General features: G+C 44.2%; 1 protein-coding gene across 2 annotated transcripts in view; it reads right to left on the minus strand.

The window, feature by feature from the left end:
- The window catches only part of LOC129813961 (potassium/sodium hyperpolarization-activated cyclic nucleotide-gated channel 2-like), a 65996-nt gene that overhangs the window by 38504 nt on the left and 1079 nt on the right, over positions 1 to 26413 (minus strand). Inside the window, exons 2-4 of one of the 2 annotated variants that reach the window (XM_055866635.1) lie at positions 24603 to 25805; positions 15044 to 15467; positions 3451 to 3612 (exon numbers count right to left, since the gene is read on the minus strand). In XM_055866635.1, the coding sequence (XP_055722610.1) occupies positions 3451 to 3612; positions 15044 to 15467; positions 24603 to 25783 (1767 nt within the window). In that variant the 5' untranslated portion in view covers positions 25784 to 25805. Of the gene's footprint in view, positions 1 to 3450; positions 3613 to 15043; positions 15468 to 24602; positions 25881 to 26413 lie in introns of those variants that run through there. The other variant, XM_055866636.1, reaches the window with a different exon arrangement.

The raw sequence follows: 26413 nt of genomic DNA on the forward strand, positions 1-26413 counted from the left end.
TATGCAGAAAAGGTAATCCATGCTTTTGTCACTTCTAGCTTAGACTACTTCAATGCTCTACTCTCTGGCTACCCGGATAAAGCCTTAAATAAACTTAAGTTAGTGCTAAACACAGCTGCTAGAATCATGACTAGAGCCCAAAAAATGTAACATATTACTCCATTGGCTTACTTTTAAGGCTAGGCTTGATTTCAAGGTTTTACTGCTAAACTACAAAGCATTACATGGGCTTGCTCCTAACTATCTCTCCGATTTGGTCCTGTCATACATACGTAAAAAATGAGGACCTGAGCCCTAGGATCATGCCTCAGGACTACCTGGCCTGATGACTCCTGGCTGCCCCCAGTACACCTTGTCGTGCTGCTGCTCCAGTTTCAATTGTTCTGCCTGCGGCTGGGGAACACTGACCTGTTCACCGGACGTGCTACCTTGTCCCGGACCTGCTGTTTCCGACTCACTCTCTCTCTACTGCACCTGCTGTCTCGACCTCTGAATGCTCAGCTATGAAAAGCCAACTGAAATTTACTCCTGAGGTACTGACCTGTTGTATCCTCTACAAACACTGTGATTATTATTTGACCCTGCTGGTCATCTATAAATGTTTGAACATCTTGAAGAACAATCTGGCCTTAAATGGCCATGTACTCTTATAATCTCCATCCGGCACAGACAGAAGAGGACTTCCTAGGTTCCTACCTTTCTAGGGAGTTGTTCCTAGCCACTGTGCTCTTTGGGGTTTTAGGCTGGGTTTCTGTATAGCACTTTGCAACATCTGCTGATGTAAAAAAAGGGCTTTATGGATAAATTTGATTGAAGATCGAGACCGGGAGGGGGACAAGGGGTCGTAGAGACAAAGTCAAGAATGAGACCAGAAGGCCTATAGGTTCACCACTGAAGGCCTATAGGTTCATCACTGAAGGTCTATAGGTTCACCACTTAAGGCCTATAGGTTCACCACTGTACTGTTAAGATGTTCATGTTTTAACAAAGGAGGGTACATATTTGGTCTGGCGAAGAGCTTTTATGCACTGGTCTCAGCTGGTCTTATTAGGAGTCCTCACTGTCCGAGACCGAGTCAAAACCGAGTACAAATGTATCCGACACCAAGACAAGACCGAGACACTCAATATGTGGTCTCGAGACCGGACGTCTTGAGTAATACAACACTGATTAGCATCATGTGATGTCTTTCATTCAACAAAGAAGGGAACAGGCTGTTCATACTCTTCAAAAGGGTTACAACAACCTGCCTGCCCTCGCCCCCGTCCGCCTCACGTTGCCCTCCATGAGTTACTGCCTGTGGGGACTCCTGACTCCTCCACCGGCCTGTACTATAGCTTGTGTAGGTGTAGTAGTGATGATGGATGTCCTGGCTGCTACACGGTGGCTAATGTTACGAGTTGTCAGCCACTGAATAACGGGGAGGTCTCAGGTGGCCTGGGCTGCTCGCTTCAGAGTGACGGCCCTCTGGAGAGATGCTGCCCTTGATTATACACCGGGAGGGAGGAAGAGGGGGAGGGAAAAGGGGAAGAGGGAAGAGGGGGAAGTCAATGGCCTGACAGAGAGAAAGTGTCAGTTTGGGCGTTTATACAGTACACTATACAGTCTTCAGGACCCCTAGGTGTCTATTATAGAAGGATAAGGTTTTTACTTTGAGGTGGCCTGTCAGAATGCCTGTATTGCATTGTCATAGGAATGACATAGTACCTGTCAGAGAAGGTCAAGAGGTTTATTACAGTCTGACATCACACTTATGGGAAATGACAATCACACTCCTGAGAGGTGGGGATGTTCAGAACCTTGCATTAGAGAGAGTGTCCTGGGAAATCCACACGAGTCCCACTGTTGTTATCACATTCTCAAACAGGCCTTTCATATTAGCATTGTTACCTGATCAATGAACAAACCAACTAATATCTGTTCTGGTCACTTGACCCCTCACCTCACCCCTGCAATACCTCCCAAGGTCGTAAGATTGGGAGGCAGAGCCAAGGTAGTTTTCTCCTTTCTCAGCTGACCTGATTTAAACAAATCTTGAGACACAAAACAGCTGGAAACACAGCTCAGATGACAGTCTAGTCTAATTCAATTGAATATCACAAACCAAGAGGGATTCGTCCCTTCATAACAGATAAAAGGACAACTTTTATCTGCTTTCTCCTCTCATTGCTTGAGGCCCACCGGGGGACTCATTTGATGGGGTATTAGTTCTGTACGTCGATAAAAAGGAACACACGTCAACATCTGCCCTGCAGAAAAATGTAAAAATAACAGAACATTTACGTGACGTGGTGGCAGGCCCAATGACAGCGGAGGAGCAGAACCCAATCCGTTTAAAAACCCATTTGGAGCTGTGCCTGGTGGGTAGGGCAGAGGCTGGGAGACGGAGCGGTTTTCCCTGGGCATGTAAAAGGCCAGACTGACGGATGGACCTATAAACACTCAGCTTTTACCTCCCAGAGAAAATAGACAGGAACAAAGGAGCCTGCTGCCCGGGCACATTCCCATTCCTCCCTTTCCCTCTTAATCTTTCCTGTCATCGCCCCACCCCGGTGAGAGAAAGAGAGGGAGGGATGGAGGGAGGGAGGGAGAGATGCAGAGGGAGGGAGAGAGGGATGCGGAGGGAGAGAGGGATGTGGAGGGAGGGAGAGATGGAGGGAGGGATGGAGGGAGGGAGAGATGCAGAGGGAGGGAGAGAGGGATGCGGAGGGAGAGAGGGATGTGGAGGGAGGGAGACATGGAGGGAGGGATGCGTAGGTGTGCATAAATCGTGTTGCCTGACTTGTTATTTCTCTCAGCGTTCCCTCGCTCGTCTTCAGGTGGCTGGGCAGGCTGTGTCTGGCTCACTGGCTGACTGTTCTAACAGTAGACAGTGCAAACAACCATCAATAGTACTAATCACTGGACTGATTTCTAGTTAAAACACATCGATGTGTTTTCCCAATAGGCCTTCTTCACGAAGGTCTTTTGGTCTATTGATAAGTCAACAACAGAATCTGTATCTGATAGATGTTTATTGTGTACCTGTGGGAGACTATTCTTATTGATTAGGAACAAAGCATTGATTAATGAATGGATTATGACTGATGTTTTCTTCTGCCGCTCTAGTCGCTAGTTCTAACTATGAATCTATATAATAGGTTCAATCCACAGCACACCCAAAATGGATTACTGAAGGTGCTGAAAGCTGGATAAACATAAAAAAGTCTCTGCACACTTCCAGTCCAATACAAAGTTATTTTAATTGTATCTGAGCTTTCGGTCAATCAACCTTCATCAGAGCATAACTGTGCGTCACTGTGTATAATATGCTCTGATGAAGGTCAATTGAACGAAAGCTTAGCTACAATTAAAATAACTTTGTATCGAACTGGAAGTGTGCAGAGACTTTTTTTCTGTTTATCCAGTTTTACTTGTGAATGTAACACATGTAATGAATCAAACACATACCACCATCTTGTTGAGGGAGACCCAGCAGTCCTGGGGGAAGTCCTGCAGCATGGGAACCAGGAATTGCAGACAGCCATCCCAGTGACACAGCAGCAGCATCATACCAATCAGGTTGAAGATCCGCATTACTGCACTGGCCAGGTCATAGGTCATATGGAAGATCTAAAACAGAGATGGAGAGACAAGGAATGAGTTAAGGCGGAGAGGATGGACGAGTGTGTGTGTGTGTGTGTGTGTGTGTGTGTGTGTGTGTGTGTGTGTGTGTGTGTGTGTGTGTGTGTGTGTGTGTGTGTGTGTGTGTGTGTGTGTGTGTGTGTGTGTGTGTGTGTGTGTGTGTGTGTGTGTGTGTGTGTGTGTGTGTGTGTGTGTGAGAGAGACATCGAGAGATAGAGAAGCAGAGAGAGAGGATAAGAGAGAGAGAGAAAAATAGAGAGAGAATCACAGTCACAGAATTCTTCAAGATTTCCTGTTTAATTTGCTGCAAGATTCTCTAGTGATCAAGATGACAATTCCTAGGAGCAGGATTAAAGGAGAAGACTACAGTCAGCAGAACCATGTTACCTGCTGGTTCTTTGGACCGGATTAAGAATGATTAATGAGAGGGGGAAGACAGCTTCCCATCAGTCGGCCATCATATACACAGCAGGAACAGAGCAGACATTTGTTACAGCCAGATACAAGACATTAATCAGAACTGTAACACACACGACAGGACTCCCTCGCTCACTCCCACCCAAACACATACCGGTACACAAGTCTGTAGGCACAGATGGCTATACACGGCAGGTAGCCTAGTGGTTAGCGCTTTGGACTAGAAACCGAAAGGTTGCAAGATCAAATCCCCAAACTGACAAGGTAAAAATCTGTCATTCTGCCCCTGAACAAGGCAGTTAACCCACTGTTCCTAGGCTGTCATTGAAAATAAGATTTTTTTCTTAACTGACTTGCCTCGTAAAATAAATAAATAAATATACACACTCAATAGGTGTCTCTCTTTTCTACCCCATCCCTCTCTGTGGGATGGACAGGGAACCATTAGGATTCTTCCTATCTGATGTCATCTCACTGATCAGTCACAAGGTTGTCACTTTAGCCAACCATGGATCATTATTGTCACTTTGGCCAATTATCTGTCAATTATCTGTCATTACTTTCACTTCAGACAACCATTTTAGCTAAATGGTTTGAGTGATGGCTAAAATAACGGGGTGGCAGGTAGCCTAGTGGTTAGAGTGTTGGACTTGTAACTGAAAGGTTCCAAGCTCGAATCCCTGAGCTGACATGGTAAAAATCTGTCATTCTGCCCCTGAACAAGGTAGTTAACCCACTGTTCCTAAGGCTGTCATTGAAAATAAGAATTTGTTCTGAAATTGACTTGCATAGTAAAATAAATAAAAAACCCAACCAGATAAAATTGGTATGCTTCTCTAAACCCAACAAGATAAAATTCACCCAAAACATATGCACTTCTGAGCCCTAAGAAAGAAACCAAACTGGCCACAAGGACAATCATCTTTCAATGACCCCTGAGGAGGTATTAGTAAAATGGAAGACTAAATGCTTCTCAGTCCTGGCACCCCAATGGTGGAACCAGATTCCCCCTGATGCCAGATCAGCAGAGTCCCTGCCCAATGTCTGATATCCTACCTCTTCAAAGAGCATTTTAAATAATCCCATAGCACCCCCCCCCCCCTGTAAAAATAACACCCTTGTCTTTCACACTTTACTTTTTCCTACTTGCTGATAGCTTCTTTATTGAGGAACATTTTACTTACTATGACAGATATTTGGTTGTCCCACCTAGCTATCTTAAAATGAATGGATAAAAGGACTCAAATGTAAATGTAAATAAGTATGGTGCATTGCTAACTCACAGTCACTGACTGATGACATCATACACTATCTCTACCACGGCTGTGATTGGACATGAATCACCAGTTGATCTTTCTTAATGCCACTTTAACCTTTTGGGGCTTCTGATAGTTAGTTTCTAATATGAGATGGCAACTTACAAAATACTGCACTTCAGCACATCTATTTATAGAGTCAACATGTCACTTATGATTAGTGACATGTTGAGGAGGAGAGGAGATAGTCACAATACCAGAGCAATATTTACAGTATGCAGAGTTCTGCTAACCTAGTTTAAGACACAGAATCAGAATGGGTGTCATGTGGGCACCAAAGGTTCCAAGAGAATTACATTCTACAGAAAATATCGATTAGAATGTTACTGTCATGGAACGTTTGGTGCCAACATGGAGGACTGATTGGCAAACTGTATGGCTCTAATGAGGCACCATGGACAGCGCCAAGGTTCTTATGGCGTTATGAGAAATCTGAAAATAGTGAACCAAAGAGAAGCAGAAATTGGACACATTTTGAGGCAGATTCTCTGCAATTTTGTGTGAAAATGTAATCACCAAAATTACTCATTCAATTAGATCCTCAAGTCTTCAAACCAACATTTTGTTTTTGTGTGGGAAACAATAAACACTCACATAATCAATTGGAGGACTGACTAGCAACTACTACAACAACAACAACAACGGTAAAAGCAAACTGCTACTACTACAGCACAAACAGTTATGTCGCCATGGCAATTCCCATTAGTAGAGGGTCCAGTTTGAATTGGAACTACTTTGTAGAAATGAAACAAACAGTTAGTCATTATATCGGTCTAAAATATAAAATACGCACTTTATGCTTCAAAACCATCTTTATAAGAGCTCTAAAAATAGGTTATTTTTCGACTCAAAATTCAAATTATGTAGAGTAAGTCCTTGTTGGCAGAATTAAATGTATGTAGTCAATGCGTGATTAATAAAATTCACCAATCAATCGCTAGGTAGTCTAATAAATATTGCTATATCAGGTTGTAAATCACAGCTAGCACATTGTTACCTGCCTCCAGCCATTCAGGAGATGAATTCAGTTTCACTGACCCAATGCTTTGCACAAAAACGGATTGAAAAGGGCAGTGATTGGGAATGTCAACACAATAAATCTAGCTATGCAGTCCCGTTACGTGGCTAGTGCTATAGCTAGATGATCTATTTATGGAGGCCTACTTATTTAGCAAGCTAGCTATATGGCTTGATAGCTAGCTAGAACCTAACCTGACACAGAGCCTTGTACTGTAGCTCGCTAGCTAGCTGCTGGAAGGATGTGATGTTATCGCCTGGACAAGTGTGTGAGTGGAAGACTTTTCCCCCAATGTTAAATTTTCAGCTTTGGTGGCTACAGCTATTAGGATCACTAAGCTAGCTACTCATTTACTCAAACTTGAACGACTGTTAGCATATCTCTTAGTTGTCAATCAAAATGTATTTGGCATTGATCAAATGAGCAGGCAGGCAAGCTCTAAACCCCATTCACTTATGGGTTATTATGGGACTGGGGGCAGGCTGCAGGAGGCTGAGCAGGCTACTATTCCTCATCGTATTCACAGTGCAATTTCGACTACGTACTGAAAAGGTTTGAGAGGGTTTGCCTACCACCCACGGTACTAGACTTTAGCACATCTGGCACAGGCTAGATAACCATGTTGTTATTATTGTGCATAGGCAACTTTATTTATTTATTTATTTATTTATTTTCATCAAAGAAAACAGTGTGCAGGTGTGGTTGGAAGCCCAGGGGCTTATATAAAAACCACACCATAAACAAACAATATGCAATAAATAAGTACAAAAAAAGGGTTGTTAAAACAGATAACAAAACCTACTAATTATAAACGTATAAAGAAATTGATCAGTAATCACGAAAATATATATATTGTCTTGTTTAAATGTGTGTGTGCATGTGTGGATGTGAGTGTGTGAGAGTTAGGCTATATGGAGGAGATTACTGAGTAGTTTGGTTCATCAGGCTGAACCCCAGTCTTCCCTTGAAGTTATTGAGGGATGATGATGTTTTGGCAATGTGAAGATAAAAATTCCAGAGTATGGTACCTCTATATCTGATAGAGAATGTACTATGTGAGGTGCGGCAGTGGGGAGGGTGCGACAGTGTCTTGTGTTATATAGATGGATTTCAGAATGAACCTGGAAGAATCCAACCGAGGGAGAGATAGCCTACCTGTTGGTTGTTTGATCAACAGGACTGTAAAGTTCCCAAAAGTAAGACTCCCATGGTATTTATATATTTGCAGAAAACCAAATCAGGTTTCTTTTGTGACTTTTGCTACTGCTTTCTAAACAATGATCTAAACAAAGTTGTGCTGTTCTGATGCCTGTAAACACAACCCAGCGCAGTGCAACGGCTGTCAGCAAAGTGACTGGCACAACACTCACAACCCTAAACAGTGGAGAAGCACATCTAGTACCGTACTCAATACTTCCTCTCCAAACTCCACTCTACACTCTTAGAAAAAAAGGTTCCTAAAGGGTTCTTTGGCGGTCCCCATAGGATGACCATTTTTGGTTCCAGGTATAACACTTTTGGGTTCTACCTGGAACCAAAAGGGTTCTTCCTGCAACCAAAAAGGGTTCTTCAAAGGGTTCTCCTATGGCAGGGATTGGCAACTTTGATGGGGCCACAGTGGTTTGTGGGTCAGCAATTCTAAACATTTTGCCATAGGGTGGAGGCAAATATTTGCAGTTCTTAATATGATAACTGATGATCAATGGGCCCCATGCCGCTCGGTAATTCGACCGTGCTTACTACAAGTTTAGATAGCTGGCCGCTAGACTAACTTACCAATATAAAAACAATTGTGATATGGACTAATTGAGTGAATGCTGACGAACAACCACATAATAGAAATTGTGTATTCTATTATTCTAACTCTCAATAGTAAGTTGAGACCCCGACTGAGTACCATATATATTTTTTGCCTGTTTAACACCAGCCCATCTCAGCACTCATCTTCCATGCATGCCAAGTATCCTCCTCCACCCATCATGCACCGCTCTGTGTGTTTGTCGCATAATGTCTTCAGAAAATCCAATTATCCAAAGGTCATGTGCACACACAGGGCCCAGTGCATCCATCCACCATCCGCCATCCGCACCAGGGGCCCAACCAAGCACAAAGTACCCCTTCAAATAATGAATCGAGCAGAGGCATATATGTACTGTAGATGAACAAATAACTAGATATGAAGGCCGAAGGAAAAACCAGCTAATCAGAAATCCATTCCCGAAGCCAACAAAGAGACAGAAAATGTATGGAAACACAATTAAACCCATACAAGGAACGCTAGCCTAACTGAATTATAGGTTGGTAATAATAACAATTAGCAAGACATACAGTATGATCATAGTGAGCACCCCCTCCGGTGTACCATATTGTCACCCCTCCAACCCACCTGCACCTCCTCAGGCGTCTTAATTGATTAAATGTGTTTGCATCTCTAATATGCTGCTTATGAAGACGAGCTGATGCCTTCTGGGATTCACAGGTCAAAGGGGGAGACGGTGACGACACTGATGGTGATTAGGATGCAAAGTGTGTGTAAAAGCTTAAAACCTCCTGCCAACAACATCACACATATTTCAGGGAGAACAGCAAAGTAAACTCCTGGCCCTTGACAAACGACTGGGAACAAACTAACATATGCAGCTTGCAGACAGGGCCGGGTCCAGACTGATCATCTGTCTCACAGCTTATTGGGCATCAGCCAACAACTAAATGTCTGAGAAGGAACTCAGTGACCTAACAGCAGCTATACCCAGATCTGCTTTTTTATTAATTTATGCAGAAGTCCAAATAGATTGGGTACCAAGAGTTCCTGGTTACAGAACAGTGTGGTGTGCTGGTTGAATATTCTATGCTTGACAAAGCATTCTATGATTGTCTACCTAGACAACTTGTCTAGACAACCTTTAGCATAATTCATTACCCCTCAATACCTCTTACTACCTCTCAATACCTCTCACTACATCTCAATACCTCTCAATACCTCTCAATACCTCTCACTACCCCTCCATACCTCTCACTACCCCTCAATACCTCTCACTACCCCTCAATACTTCTCACTACCCCTCAATACCTCTCAATACCTCTCACTACCCCATAATACCTCTCACTACCACTCAATACCTCTCACTACCCCTCAATACCTCTCACTACCTCTCAATACCCCTCAATAACTCTCACTACCCCTCCATAAATCTCACTACCTCTCAAAACCCCTCAATAACTCTCACTACCTCTCACTACCTCTCACCACCTCTCACCACCTCTCACTACCCCTCAATACCTCTCACTACCCCTCAATATCTCTCACTACCTCTCACTACCTCTCAATACCCCTCAATAACTCTCACTACCCCTCAATACCTCTCACTACCTCTCAAAACCCCTCAATAACTCTCACTACCTCTCACTACCTCTCACCACCTCTCACCACCTCTCACTACCCCTCAATACCTCTCACTACCCCTCAATACCTCTCACTACCCCTCAATTCCTCTCAATACCTCTCACTACTTCTCAATACCTCTCACTACCTCTCACCACCTCTCCCCACCTCTCACCACCTCTCACCACCTCTCACTACCCCTCAATACCTCTCACTACCTCTCAATATCTCTCACTACCCCTCACTACCTCTCACTACCTCTCAATACCCAATTCACTATCTACAATTCACTATGCCTCTCTACCCAAATCACTATCTACAATTCACTACTTCTCAATACCTCTCACTCCCCCTCAATACCTCTCAATACCTCTCAATACCTCTCAATACCCCTCAATAACTCTCACTACCCCTCAATACCTCTCACTACCCCTCACTACCTCTCACTACCTCTCAATACCCCTCAATAACTCTCACTACCTCTCAATACCCCTCAATACCTCTCACTACCTCTCAATACCCCTCAATACCTCTCACTACCCCTCAATTCCTCTCAATACCTCTCACTACTTCTCAATACCTCTCATTACCCCTCAATACCTCTTACTACCCCTCAATACCTCTCACTACCCCTCAATACCTCTCACTACCCCTCAATTCCTCTCAATACCTCTCACTACTTCTCAATATCTCTCACTGCCCCTCAATACCTCTCACTACCTCTCAATATCTCTCACTACCTCTCAATACCTCTCACTACCTCTCAATACCCAATTCACTATCTACAATTCACTATGCCTCTCTACGCAATTCACTATCTACAATTCACTACCTCTCAATACCTCTCACTCCCCCTCAATACCTCTCACTACCTCTCTCTACCCAATTCACTATCTACAATTCACTACCCCTCACTACCCAATTCACTATCTACAATTCACTACCCCTCACTACCCAATTCACTATCTACAATTCACTACCCCTCACTACCCAATTCACTATCTACAATTCATTATCTACAATTCACTATCTACAATTCACTATCTACAATTCACTACCCCTCACTACACCTAAAGTAAAGCACTTTAGACCTACAGAGGAAAGTGTGGTACAAAATCCAATCCATTATCATTATTGCCATCGGAAATGTATCTCATTGTCTATAAATGACTTCTGTGTAATGCTGTCCTACCTCCCTACTGTGCCTTCTCTCTGACAATACTTGTACTTTGCTAGCATAGCCATTAAGGCTGGTAATCATATGGGAAATCAAATTACAATATTATCACTATACTTAGGTGCCAAGGCAATATGTATTGCGATTCTCATGATTCTCATGATTCTATATCAAATCAAATGAAATTGTATTAGTCATGCGCCGAATACAACAGGTGTAGAATAAAGAGATAAAACGAACAAATAATTAAAGAGCAACGGTAAAAAATAACAATATATACAAGGGGGTGCCGGTACAGAGTCAATGTCAGTGGGCACCGGTTAGTTGAGGTAGTATGTACATGACTATGCATAGATGACAACAGAGAGTGGCAGTGGTGTGGAGAGGGGGGTGGCAATGCAAATAGTCTGGGTAGCCATTTGACTACATGTTCAGGAGTCTTATGGCTTGGGGTGTAGAAGCTGTTTAGAAGCCTCTTGGACCTAGACTTGACGCTCCAGTACCTCTTGCCGTGTGGTAGCAGAGAGAACAGTCTATGACTAGGATGGCTGGAGTCTTTGACAATTTTTAGGGCCTTCCTCTGACACTGCCTGGTATAGAGGTCCTGGATGGCAGGACACTTGGCCCCAGTGATGTACTGGGCCGTTCACACTACCCTCTATAGTGCCTTGCGGTTGGAGGCCGAGCAGTTGCCATACCAGGCAGTGATGCAACCAGTCAGGATGCTCTCGATGGTGCAGCTGTAGAACCTTTTGAGGATCTGAGGACCCATGCCAAATCTTTTCAGTCTCCTGAGGAGGAATAGGTTTTATCATGCCCGCTTCACGACTGTCATGGTGTGCTTGGACCATGTTTTTTTGTTGGTGATGTGGACACCAAGGAACTTGAATCTCTCAACCTGCTCCACTGCAGCCCTGTCGATGAGAATGGGGGCGTGCTCGGTCCTCTTTCTCCTGTAGTCCACAATCATCCCCTTTGTCTTGATCATGTTGAGGGAGAGGTTATTGTCCTGGCACCACACAGCCAGGTCTCTGTCTTGTTGTTGTCGGTGATCAGGCCAACCACTTTTGTGTCATTGGCAAATTTAATGATGGTGTTGGAGTCGTGCCTGGGCGTGCAGTCATGAGTGAACAGGGAGTACAGGAGGGGGCTGGGCACGCACCCCTGAGGGGTCCCTGTGTTGAGGATCAGCGTGGCGAATATGTTGTTACCTACCCTTAACACTCGGGGGCGGCCCATCAGGAATCCAGGATCCAGTTGCAGAGGGAGGTGTTTAGTCCCAGGGTCCTTAGCTTAGTGATGAGCTTTGAGGGCACTATGGTGTTGAACGCTGAGCTGTAGTCAATGAATAGCATTCTCACATCAGTGTTCCTTTTGTCCAGGCGGGAAAGGGCAGTGTGGAGTGCAATAGAGACTGCATCATCCGTGGATCTGTTGGGGCGGTATGCAAATTGGAGTGGGTCTAGGATTTCTGGGATGATGGTGTTGATGTGATCCATGACCAGCCTTTCAAAGTACATCATGGCTACAGACGTGAGTGCTATGGGTCGATAGTCATTTAGGCAGGTTACCTTAGTGTTCTTGGGCACAGGCACTATGGTGGTCTGCTTAAAACATGTTGGTATTACAGACTCGGACAGGGAGAGGTTGAAAATGTCAGTGAAGATACTTGCTAGTTGGCCAGCACATGCTCGCAGTACACGCCCTGGTAATCTGTCTGGCCCTGCAGCCTTGTGAATGTTGACCTGTCTAAAGGTCTTACTCACATCGGCTGCGGAGAGGGTGATCACACAGTCTTCCGGTACAGCTGGTGCTCTCATGCATGTTTCAGTGTTATTTGCCTCGAAGTGAGCATAGAAGTAGTTTAGCTCGTCCGGTAGGCTTGTGTCACTGGATAGTTCTCGGCTGTGCTTCCCTTTGTTATCTGTAATGGTTTGCAGGCCCTGCCACATCTGACGAACGTCAGAGCAGGTGTAGTACGACTCGATGTTAGTCCTGTATTGACGCTTGCCTGTTTGATGGTTCATCGGAGGGCAAGCGGGATTTCTTATAAACTTCCGGGTTAGAGTCCCGGTCCTTGAAAGCGGCGGCTCTAGCCTTTAGCTCAGTGCGGATGTTGCCTGTAATCCATAGCTTCTGGTTGGGGTATGTACGTACGGTCACTGTGGAGACGACGTCATCGATCCACTTATTGATGAAGCCAATGACAGATGTGGTGTACTCCTCAATGCCATTGGAGGAATCCCGGAACATATTCCAGTCTGTGCTAGCAAAACAGTCCTGTAGCTTAGCATCTGCTTCATCTGACCACTTTTTTATTGATCTAGTCACTGGTTCTTCCTGCTATAATGTTTGCTTGTAAACAGGAATCAGGAGGATGGAATTATGGTCAGATTTTCCAAATGGAGAGCAAGGGAGAGCTTTGTATGCATCTGTGTGTGTGGAGTATAAGTGGTCCAGAGTTATTTTCCCTCTGGTTGCACATTTAACATGCTGATAGAAATTTGGTAAAACTGGTTTAAGTTTCCCTGCATTAAAGTCCCCAGCTACTAGGAACGTCGCCTCTGGGTGAGCGTTTTCTTGTTTGCTTATGGCAGAATACAACTCATTCTATGCTATCTTAGTGCCAGCCTTTGACTATGCTCTGTAAACAGCTAAAAAGAATATACATGAAAACTCTCTCGGTAGGTAGTGTGGTCTGCAGCTTATCATGAGAAACTCTACCTCAGGCGAGTAATAGCTCGAGACTTCCTTAGATATCGTGCACCAGCTGTTGTTTACAAAAATACATAGACCGCCCCCCTTTGTCTTACCAGACGCCGCTGTTCTATCCTGCCGGCACATCGTATAACCAGTCAGCTGTATGTTGATATTGTCGTCGTTCAGCCATGACTCCGTGAAGCATAAGATGTTACAGTTTTTAATGTCCCATTGGTAGTTTAATCTTCCCAGTAACTCGTCCATTTTATTGTCCAAAGTTTGCATGTTTGCTAGCAGAATTCAGGGTAGTGGGGGTTTATTCGATCGCCTCCGACTTCTCAGAAGGCAGCCCGCTCTCCAGCGTCTCTTTCTCCTTCTCCTCTTCACGCAGATCACTGGGGTCGGGGCCTGTTCCCGAGGGAGCCGTATATCCTCCGCCTCGGGCTCGTCAGAGTCGGGAAAGAAGAAAAAGGATTCTGCTAGTCCGTGGTGAGTAATCGCAGTCCTAATGTCTAGAAGTTATTTTTGGTCATAAGAGACGGTAGCAGCAACATTACGTACAAAAAGAGTAAAAAAATAAGTTACAAACAACGCAGATAAAAAAAAATTAAAACAGAATCGGTTGGGGGCACGTAAAATGTCTGCCTTCTGCTCCGGCGCCATCTTACTCAATACTGTGATTTTATTGCAATTCGACGTTCCAAACATATTGCTCACCATATTTCTGCCACAGACGGACAAGAGAAAGCCATCAGAATGAGTTTTGAACTATCAAGGAAATAAAAGTGCTGAAACAAATTGTCTCCCTACTTAAAAATAAAATGGAGAACAAGCTATGAAGGGAAATACTGGATATGTAACTGTATCGCTTTTCCTCTCATCACTAATAGCCATCTAGCTTTATTAGCGTTTACATCTATAGTGACTATCTTAAACCATGTAGCATGTAGCCATGATGCTGTGAGTGGGCACTACAGATTAATAGTGGATGAGATGAGTTTCCATGTTACAAGCTCTAAGAGTCCAAGTGAATGGTGCTATATGTCTACTATAATTACAATCATTCATCCTTTCACATGACCACAAATAGTGGATGAGGTGAGGTCGAGCTCCCCTCGAGGCAATCCATTATGATAATTATACTAAGCCATGTAGCTTTTAGGGGCGGGGGTGATCCTACCTCTTCCCACTGGTGGATGTAACGTTTAGGGGCGGGGGTGGGGGGTGGTGGTACTACCTATTCACACTGGTGGATGTAACGTTTAGGGGCGGGGGTGGGGGGTTGTGAACCTACCTCTTCCCACTTGTGGATGTAACGTTTAGGGGCGGGGGTGGGGGGTGGTGGTCCTACCTCTTCCCACTGGTGGATGTAGCGTTTAGGGGTGGGGGGTGTGGGGTGGTGGTCCTACCTCTTCCCACTGGTGGATGTAGCGGATGAGCCGGGACAGCCTCAGCAGCCTCAGCAGACTCAGGATCTTAGTGAAGCGTACGATCCTCAGGGCCCTGGCCGTCTTATACATCTCAGAGTCGATCCCCTTCTCCACAATCAGAAAGATATAATCCACGGGGATGGAGGAGACAAAGTCCACGATGAACCAGGTCTTCAGGTACGTCTTCTTGATGGTCTTGGGGTCCAGGATGATGTCAGAGTTGTCCTCGATGATGATGCCAGTGCGGAAGTTGAGGACCAGGTCCATGAGGAAGAAGGTGTCGGAGATGACGTTGAAGATGATCCAGGGGGTGGTCGTCCCATCGTTGAAGAAGGTGATGCCCACCGGGATGACAATCAGGTTACCCACCATGAAGAGAAGCATCGTGAAATCCCAGTAGAACCTGGAGAGAGAGGAAGAGAGAGAGAGCGCGCGCGTGTGTGTGTGTGTGTGTGTAGGCAGGAAAGGGAGAATCGAGAGGAGGAGGAAAGGGGCGGAGTAGAGGACAAAAACAGAGTGAGCGAGAACAGAGAGAGAAGCTGAAAGGCAGTGGAGACTTTCTAACAAAGGCTGGTGAGACTGGAAACAAACTACATAGACCTACAATAGATCAGGGTGAAGGATAATGTTAAGCTAATTACTATTGATGAAGTAAAATGAGTATGATTGTTGAAAAATATGAACCTAAAATAATATGAAAAATATTAACCTATTATTATTGTAGTAAACATAGGCCTATGTGTGTGCCTGTGTGTGCCTGTGTGCCCTCACGGTCCACATCGTTCCATAAGGTGTTATCAGTTTTTCAAATCAGATTTTACTGCTTGCATGAGTTACTTGATGTGGAATAGAGTCCCATGTAGTCATGCCTCTGTTTAGTACTGTGCGTTTCCAGAGTCCATTCTGTACTTGGGGACTGTGAAGAGACCCCTGATGGCATGTCTTGTGGGGTATGCATGGGTGTCTGAGCTGTGTGCTAGTTGTTTGAACAGACAGCTTGGTGCATTTAACATGTCAATGCCCCTCACAAATACAAGTAGTGATGCAGTCCATCTCTCCTCCATTTGAGCCAGGAGAGATTGACATGCATGTTATTGATGTTAACTCTCAGAGGACATTTAAGTGCCATCCGTGCTGCTCTGTCCTGGGCCAACTGTAATTTGCCTTTGTCTCTTTGTGGCATTTGGTCATATGACTGGGCAATAGTCCAGGTAAAACAAAACTAGGTAATTTATTAAGGACAGACCTCTCCCCATCTTAGCTACCATTGCATCAATATGTTTTGACCATGACAGTTTGCAATCCAGGGTTACTCTAAGCAGTTTAGTCTCCTCACCGCTCAATTTCCACATTATTCATTACAAGATTTTGTTGAGGTTTAGGGTTTAGTGAATGATTTGTCCCTAATACAATGCATATTACTTGCCACTCACTCTAAAACTGACTGGGCTCTTTGTTAAGTGTTGCAGTGATTTCACTTGCTGTGGTAGCTGATGTATAGTGTGGAGTCATCAGCATACATAGACACATAGGCTTTACTCAGTGCCAATGGCAGGTCATTAGTAAAGATTTAAAACAGTAAAGGGCCTAGACAGCTGCCCTGAGGAATGCCCGACTATACCTGGATTATGTTGGAGAGGCTTCCATTAAAAAAACACCCTCTGTGCTCTGTTAGACAGAACACTCGATCCACGCTATAGCAGGGATGTAAAGGCATAACGCATTCATTTTTCCAGCAGCAGATTATGACGATAACGTCAAAATCTCCACTGAATTATGACGATAACTCAAAATCTCCACTGAATTATGACGATAACTCAAAATCTCCACTGAATTATGACGATAACGTCAAAATCTCCACAGAAGTCTAACAAAACAGCTCCAACAGTTTTCTAATTATCAATTTATTTCAGCCAATCATCAGTCATTTGTGTAAGTGCTGATAGTCAGTTGATAATTTGTTTACTGTGAAATAGTATTGTATCTGGTCAAACACAATTTTTCCTAAAAGTTTACTAAGGATTGGTAGCTGGCTGATTGGTCAGCTGTTGGAGCAAGTAAGGGATGCTTTGATATTCTTGAGTAGCAGAATGACTTTTCCTTCCGTCCAGGCCCGAGGGCACACACTTTCCTGTAGGCTTAAATTGTAAAGATGGCAAATAGGAGTGGCAATATACAGTGCCTTCAGAAAGTATTCAAACCCTTTGACTTATTCCACATTTTGTTGTGTTGCAGCCTGAATTCAAAATGATTTAAAAAAATGTATAATCCTACCCATCAACACACAATACCCCACAAGGACAAAGTGAATACATGTTTTTATACATTTTAGCAAATGTATTGAGAATTAAATACAGAAATATTTATTTTAAATAAGTATTCACACCCCTGAGTCAATACAGTTGAAGTCGGAATTTTACATACACCTTAGCCAAATACATTTAAACTCACAATTACTGACATTTAGTCCTAGTAAAAAATGTCCTGTCTTAGGTCAGTTAGGATCACCACTTCATTTTAAGAATGTGAAATGTCAGAATAATAGTAGAGAGAATTATTTATTTCAGCTTTTATTTCTTTCATCACATTCCCAGTGGGTCAGAAGTTTACATACACTCAATTAGTATTTGGTAGCATTGCCTTTAAATTGTTTAACTTGGGTAAAACGTTTCGGGAAGCCTTCCACAAGCTTCCCACAATAAGTTGGGTGAACTTTGGTCCATTCCTAGCAGAGCTGGTGTAACTGAGTCAGGTTTGTAGGCCTCCTTGCTCACACACGCTTTTTCAGTTCTGCCCACAAATTTTCTATAGGGTTGAGGTCACGGCTTTGTGATGGCCACTCCAATACCTTGACTTTGTTGTCCTTAAGCAGTTTTGCCACAACTTTGGAAGTATGCTTGGGGTCATTGTCCATTTGGAAGACCCCTTTGCGACTAAGCTTTAACTTCCTGACTGATGTCTTGAGATGTTGCTTCGATATATCCACCAAATTTTCCTTCTTCAGGATATCATCTATTTTGTGAAGTGCACCAGCAAAGCACCACCACAACATGATGCTGCCACCCCCATGCTTCACGGTTGGGATGGTGTTCTTCGGTTTGCAAGCCTCACCCTTTTTCCTCCAAACATAATGATGGTCATTATGGCCAAACATTTCTATTTTTGTTTCATCAGACCAGAGGACATTTCTCCAAAAAGTATGATCTTTGTCCCCATGTGCGGTTGTAAATCGTAGTCTGGCTTTTTTATGGCGGTTTTGGAGCAGTGGTTTCTTCCTTGCTGAGCCACCTTTCAGGTTATGTTGATGTAGGACTCGTTTTACTTTGGATATAGATGCTTTTGTACCTGTTTCCTCCAGCATCTTCACAGGGTCCTTTGATGTTGTTCTGGGATTGATTTGCACTTTTCTTTGCACTTTTCTCACCAAAGTACATTCATCTCTACGAGACAGAACGCGTTTGTTGGAAAAATTACTTGTGTCATGCACAAAGTAGATGTCCTAACCGACATGCCAAAACTATAGTTTGTTAACAAGAAATTTGTGGAGTGGTTGAAAAACGAGTTTTAATGACTCCAACCTAAGTGTATGTAAACTTCCGACTTCAACTGTACATGTTAGAATTACCTTTGGCAGAGATTACAGCTGTGAATCTTTCTGGGTAAATCTCAGAGATTTGCACACTTGGATTGTACAATATTTGCCCATTATTCTTCACAAAATTCTTCAAGCTCTGTCAAATTGGTTGTTTATCATTGCTAGACAACCATATTCAAGTTTTGACATAGATTTTCAAGCAGATTTAAATCAAAACTGTAACTCGGCCACTCGGGAACATTTACTGTCTTCTCTGTAAGCAACTCCAGTGTATATTTGGCCTTGTGTTATAGGTAATTTCCTGCTGAAAGGCGAATTCATCTCCCAGCGTCTAGTGGAAAGCAGACTGAACTAGGTTTTCATCTAGGATTTTTCCTGTGCATAGCTCCATTCCATTTATTTTTTATCCTGGAAAACTTCCCAGTCCTTAATGATTGAAAGCATATCCATAATGTGATGCAGCCACCACTAAGCTTAAAAATGTGGAGAGGGGTACTCAGAAATGTGTTGCCCCAAACATAACACTTTGTATTCAGGACAAAAAGTTAATTGATTTGCCACATTTTTTAAGTATTACTTTAGTACCTTGTTGCAAATAGGATGCATGTTTTGTAATATGTTTATTCTGTACAGGCTTCCTTCTTTTCACTCTGTCAATTGGGTTAGTATTGTGGAGTACCTACAATGTTGTTGATCCACAGCCATTAAACTCTGTAACTGTTTTAAAGTCACCATTGGCCTCATGGTGAAATCCCTGAGCGGTTTCCTTCCTCTCCGGTAACTGAGTTAGGAAGGATACATGTATCTTTGTAGTGACTGGGTGTATGGATACACCATCCAAAGGTTAATTAATAACTTCACCATGCTCAAAGAGATATTCAATATCTGCTTTTTTTACCATCTACCAATAGGTGCCCTTCTTTGTGAGGCATTGAAAAACCTTCCTTTTCTTAGAGTTTTAAATTCACTGCTCGACTGAGGGACTGAGGATACAGAGCTGAGGTAGCTTGACTGAGGGACTGAGGATACAGAGATGAGGTAGCTTGACTGAGGGACTGAGGATACAGAGATGAGGTAGCTTGACTGAGGGACTGAGGATACAGAGATGAGGTAGTTTGACTGAGGGACTGAGGATACAGAGATGAGGTAGCTTGACTGAGGGACTGAGGATACAGAGATGAGGTAGCTTGACTGAGGGACTGAGGATACAGAGATGAGGTAGCTCGACTGAGGGACTGAGGATACAGAGATGAGGTAGCTCGACTGAGGGACTGAGGATACAGAGATGAGGTAGCTTGACTGAGGGACTGAGGATACAGAGATGAGGTAGCTTGACTGAGGGACTGAGGATACAGAGATGAGGTAGCTTGACTGAGGGACTGAGGATAGAGATATGAGGTAGCTTGACTGAGGGATTGAGGATACAGAGATGAGGTAGCTTGAATGAGGGACTGAGGATACAGAGATGAGGTAGCTTGACTGAGGGACTGAGGATACAGAGATGAGGTAGCTTGACTGAGGGACTGAGGATACAGAGATGAGGTAGCTCGACTGAGGGACTGAGGATACAGAGATGAGGTAGCTTGAATGAGGGACTGAGGATACAGAGATGAGGTAGCTTGACTGAGGGACTGAGGATACAGAGATGAGGTAGCTTTACTGAGGGACTGAGGATACAGAGTTGAGGTAGTTCGACTGAGGGACTGAGGATACAGAGATGAGGTAGCTCTGAGGGTAGACTGAGGGTAGAGAGATCAAATCAAATCAAATTTTATTTGTCACTTGCGCCGAATACAACAAGTATAGTAGACTTTACAGTGAAATACTTACTTACAAGCACTGAGGCACTCATTCAAAAATCATGTTAAACACTATTATTGCACACAGTCCATGCAACTTATTATGTGACTTGTTAAGCACATTTTTACTCCTGAACGTATTTAGGCTTGCCACAACAAAGGGGTTGAATAGTTATGGACTCAAGACATTTCAGCTTTCCACGTTTCAGCTTTCAGCTTTCCATTCATTTGGAAAAATTTCGCAAAACATCATTCCACTTTGACATTGCGGGGTATTGTTTGTAGGTCAGTGACCATAAATCTCAATTTAATCCATTTTAAATGTAGGCTGTAACACAACGAAATGTGGGAAAAGTCAAGGGATGTGAATTCTTTCTGAAAGCACTTTAGTCCTCTATCATCCTGAGACATTGTCCATCCAAGTTGTCAGACGCAGGTGGCTTGTCATTGTTGATAGACAACAATCGTTTTTCACCTCTTCCACACTCACTTTACGGAATAAAAAATTGTGTGAATTGAACCATCTTATTTTTGCCCAAAATTATATTTAAGGTCCTCCAAAGCTTTTTATTATCATTCTTTATATAATGTAACTTTGTTTCATAGTACCTTTTCTTCTTCTTTTTATTTAGTTTAGTCAAATGATTTCTCAATTGGCAGTACATAAAATCCATTTAGCTGAGGTGTAAAGAGCAGGTTAAACGGTTGGGTGCTGTTGATGACAGTCAGAGGTAGAGGTAGAGGTAGAGGGGAGAGGTAGAGGCAGAGGGGAGCGGTAGAGGGGAGAGGTAGAGGTAGAGGTAGAGGGGAGAGGTAGAGGTAGAGGGGAGAGGTAGAGGTAGAGGGGAGAGGTAGAGGTAGAGGGGAGAGGTAGAGGTAGACGGGAGAGGTAGAGGTAGAGGGGAGAGGTAGAGGCAGAGGGGAGCGGTAGAGGGGAGAGGTAAAGGGGAGCGGTAGAGGTAGAAGGGAGAGGTAGAGGTAGACGGGAGTGGTAGAGGTAGAGGTAGAGGGGAGAGGTAGAGGTAGAGGCGCAGAGGGGAGAGGTAGAGGTAGAGGGGAGAGGTAAAGGGGAGCGGTAGAGGGGAGAGGTAGAGGTAGAGGTAGAGGGGGGAGGTAGAGGCAGAGGGGAGAGGTAGAGGTAGAGGGGAGAGGTAGAGGTAGAGGCAGAGGGGAGAGGTAAAGGGGAGCGGTAGAGGTAGAGGGGAGAGGTAGAGGTAGAGGGGAGAGGTAGAGGGGGGAGGTAGAGGCAGAGGCAGAGGGGAGAGGTAGAGGTAGAGGTAGAGGCAGAGGGGAGAGGTAAAGGGGAGCGGTAGAGGTAGAGGGGAGAGGTAGAGGTAGAGGGGAGAGGTAGAGGTAGAGGGGGGAGGTAGAGGCAGAGGCAGAGGGGAGAGGTAGAGGTAGAGGTAGAGGGGGGAGGTAGAGGCAGAGGGGAGAGGTAGAGGTAGAGGGGGGAGGTAGAGGCAGAGGGGAGAGGTAGAGGTAGAGGTAGAGGGGGGAGGTAGAGGTAGCGGCAGAGGGGAGAGGTAGGCTAGTGAGTGTTCAGGTCCACACAGTCAGAGAGGGCTCACTGCAGGTGCAACGCTGAGTCATTACACTGCGACTGAAGCAACAAGGTGTGAATAAACCCTGTTAGTCATGCTATTTGTGAAAACTATGGCATGCCAACTCCTATGAGACTTGCATTTCTTGTGTTGCATAACTCTCCTGAAAACTATATGCTCAGATTACATACACTGAGTATACCAAATATTCCCACAGTTGTGTCAAGCTGGCTGGATGTCCTTTGGGTGGTGGACCAATCTTGAAATACATGGGAAACTGTTGAGCGTGAAAAATCATACCCCGTTTAAAAGCTCTTAAATGTTTTGTCTTTCCCATTCACTCTCTGAATGGCACACATACACAATCCATGTCTCAATTGTCTCAAGGCTTAAAAATCCTTATTTAACCTGTCTCCTTCCCTTCATCACCACTGATTGAAGTGGATTTAACAAGTGGCATCAATAAGGGATCATAGCTTACACCTGGATTCACCTGGCCAGTCTGTCATGGAAAGAGCAGGTGTTCTTAATGTTTGTACACTCAGAGTTATTGGATAGGGGAGACCATGTCACAAAGCAACACAGGGCACAAAGTAACAACTAAATAACTCAGATTAGAAGCCCCTTGGAAAAGTGTTATTTAATGTGCTAATAATTGGTTAGTGTATCTACATGCCTAGGAAATGTTGCTTAAATCCATACATTAAAAAAAAAATATATTGACAGGACAAATTCTAAATATTCTTGCCACCTCCCTTTTTTGATCATTGACCTATGAAACATTCCCCATGTATCTAATCATATCATTTTTTATCAGTTAGAACAGGTATTTTGATTGGTATAGTTCATGACAATAATTATTGTTGTATTTTGTCACAATACTCGGTATTACACTCAGATTTGTAATGGGGGTACATTGTAACATTTGTTACAATTAACCCCTTACCTAAAATTCAATGGTATTTTATATGCTATTTAAAGACATTTAAATAATGATATAAAATAGCACTTATTTACATCAAGTTTGCCAGTACAACTAAGATAATCGCTCTAAAACATGGCTACTCCGTTTTTAGTCAATATGACATGATGAAATTATGAAAAAAAGTGTACATTTTGTGTATTTATATCCAAATATCAATTTAACTTCCGAACATGTTTAAATTACCCCAAATATTTACCATTGAAGACAACCGCCTACGGGGTTAATTGTAAAATGTTACCTTCCACCACTCTCGGATTGAATTCTAAACGTCTGGTATGGCCTAGAAACGTAGTCAGGTCACAGTGTGTGATGGTAGCTGAGATATGTGTGTTGTTTGTATAAACAAACTCAAATAATAATTTCATAAATAAGCAAAATACTGAAATTGTTACTTTGCGCCCAGGTCTCCTAGGCCCTAGTATTATATGTCTTGTACTGAGTCAACCTTATTTGATTCCATTCGTTAAGATGAGCTGAGCCGAAACAGCACGAGGTGTGATTTGTGAATCGAAAGTAGGCTAGCTACAGAGTTTATCATTCTGCCGGCTCCACTTTCGGTTAGGCGGGAGCTGTCCACTTGTGACGAGTGGTGCTGAAAGAGGGAAGGTAGCGCCCATGTGTCTATCAAGAAATCCAGTGACGCAAAGATGCAATTTCACGAACATGTAAACAATGGCATATCACTCAGAGACAGGGCCCAATTCACGAAAATAAAGCATTTCATAATCATCATGACCCTCTCAAACGCGAGAGAAGCCCTATATTGTGTCAAAAGGCGTGAGAAGTCAATTAAGTCTTATCGCTGATAAAACCGTGATGAACGGGCAAAGCAAACCCCCCATTAAAATGCATGATCCGGGGAGTCAGAGTGATAGAGGCGGATATGTCTCGAATGAGCATGCTTGAGGTTTTAGCACACTTGGCTCAAGGTGACATTCAATTACTGAGTGCATCACACACCCCGGCAATCCTATCAGCCAAGGATCTGGCCGACAGCCATAGGCTACTACGCTAACCTCGACTCGAAACATGAACAAATCATCTTTAATCTAGCCCCACGGTAAATAGCCTAGTAATTTGCGGAATGTAATGATTGTGGGCCAAGATTCGCCTATTGTTCTGAATGCGATCGATGCGAATGAGTTGACGAATTGAAACAAACGCGAGGCTTGGTTGGGTATCCAGGATATTCAACAGACTAGCTAGTGTTTACAACCTTGAAAGGGCACGATATCATCGTTATTCATAAAGCCTATGCAGAGAGCTTTGCGCACAGGTTGTCTTTGAAATCATCTAAAAAGCATTTCTAAAAAACCTGATTTGTCAGTGGCCCATTGTTTAATGAAAATCACTGCATAGATGGGCTTCATTCATTAAAATGTGATATACATGTATTGGCTAAAATACCAGCCAGAACAGTTGAAACAAAAGGGGTAAATGTAAATTTTATAATAACTAATGACAATGGATGTGTTACACAAAGTACAATGACTATAGCGTTCTACTGCTGGGCTCCTGGATTCTCAGTATAACTTGTTGATGGTGCTATGGGGCCAAACTTAGGCCCTCCATGACATTGCCAACATGCACATACATACATACATTGCATAACTCTTACCTGAAATCACTGTAGGGGTGGATAATCCAATTGCCCGCTGATTTAACCCGCTCTTGCTCCCTCTCCACCGCCTTTTGACTCCCATACATGCGTAAGGAGAATTTGTTAACTCCAGGCTGCAGCATGGCACTGAATTGTCGTTGCATGAAGGTGCTTCCGTCAGCCTCGGCATCCTCGGCCTGGATCTGGGGTCCATCCTCCGGCTTCTGGAAGGTGACAGAGTTTCTAGGCTGCTGGGTCGTCTGGGTCTGGGTCGAGCCGTGCAGCGATGAGGAGGCTTTCCTGCTTGGCGCGTTGGAGAAGGACACCCTGGAGTCCTTTTTCTCGGGGACGCCGGTGGAAACAGGGGTGACGCCGGGGTTTGCGCTACCTTCCCCCTGGCCCTGCGTCATGGAGCCTGTCGCGGAGCCATCCATGCTGGCCCTGGCTGAGTTACAGGCACCACGCCTAAGGGACGCGTCCTCGGCCCTCCCCGCCCCGGCAGTCTTGTTGGAGATGATCGAGCGCAGGCTCCCGGTGCCGGAGTCCCTCCTGCATTCTCCGTTTTTGTTGCATTTCATTCTTGAAATTGGAGCGGTGCTGTTGTTACAAGCATCACCTGCTGCCGCGTTTAAAACCTCTACTGCGACCGCTGCTCCATACGCCTCCGCCCCTGCCGCTCTGTTGGTCTCGCAGCGCCCGGCAGCATCTCCCGGACAGGTCGTGGTATCAGTCGCTTTGGATGCTACAGTGGGCTTAGTAGCAGCAGGCGCACCCTCTGTTTGCAGTAGGATGGGCTCGTTGTTGGTGGAGTTCTTTCTGGTAGCCGTGGCCGCGGCTCCCCCTCCTGGCGTAAAGTTCTTCATCCTGATACTACCGCCTCCACCACCACCGCCACTGCCGCTCCCCCCGGTTCGGCGCAGTCGCGGATACTGAAACTTGGACTCGTCCTCACCGTCCTCCGCCTCGTCTATGACAGCGTTACTGGCCTCGCCGGGCTGCTTCACATTCGGGGGGCTCTGGCTGGCAGCAGCAGCGGGGGCAGAGTCAACACAATTGCTGCTTTTGCTTCTCGTACAATTGGACGTGGCAGCTTTGGGCGCGCTGATGTGGCTACATCCGCTACTGCCTGCCGCCTTCTTTTTCATGGTCGCAGCAGACGAGCCTGGTGAAACCTCATTCTTGTCCATGACATTGGGCATATCAAATGTTGCCTCCAATTATCTTTAGTGAAAACCGATCAGGACAGAGGAGTGGGGGAGAGAGAGAGTGGAGAGAGAGAAAGGAGAGAGAGGAGGGGGTGGACGTGACTTCTTTGCAAACTACAAGAGTAGGTATCTGTACTCACTTTCAGAGATCATGTAAGCTTCGCTTCAACATTGTTTATATTTTATCACATCTAATAACACTTTTAGTGGCAGTTGCTCTGTGATTAAGTCCCATTGCCTTATTAAATTAACTTTCAATTACATTCTAATCAATCCAATTTCCAAAATAGTCAACAAGATAGCATCTAAATTCATGTGAAATCAGTTAGGGTCAATGACTCATACAGCTATCAAACGCTCAATTAAAACGGCATGAAAGTAATGAAGCAATGATGTCATTTTTTAGAGGGTGTTTTCAATGACAAGATGTCAAACAGGCGTGTAGCGCCCTCTACTGTCCATACAGGTGGAATACAGAGAATGAGATCTCAAAGTGATAGTCTGTTTCCTTTACCTCATCATCTGCACTGATGTGAAATAGCTGAGCAGGTAAACTTCCACAGCAACAGTAACTTTCCAATAGGCATCCACCATACTCTCCCCTGTCATGTTTCCATATCAGGG

This window comes from Salvelinus fontinalis, chromosome 17, assembly GCF_029448725.1.
Source record: "Salvelinus fontinalis isolate EN_2023a chromosome 17, ASM2944872v1, whole genome shotgun sequence".
NCBI classification, from domain to species: Eukaryota; Metazoa; Chordata; class Actinopteri; order Salmoniformes; family Salmonidae; genus Salvelinus; species Salvelinus fontinalis.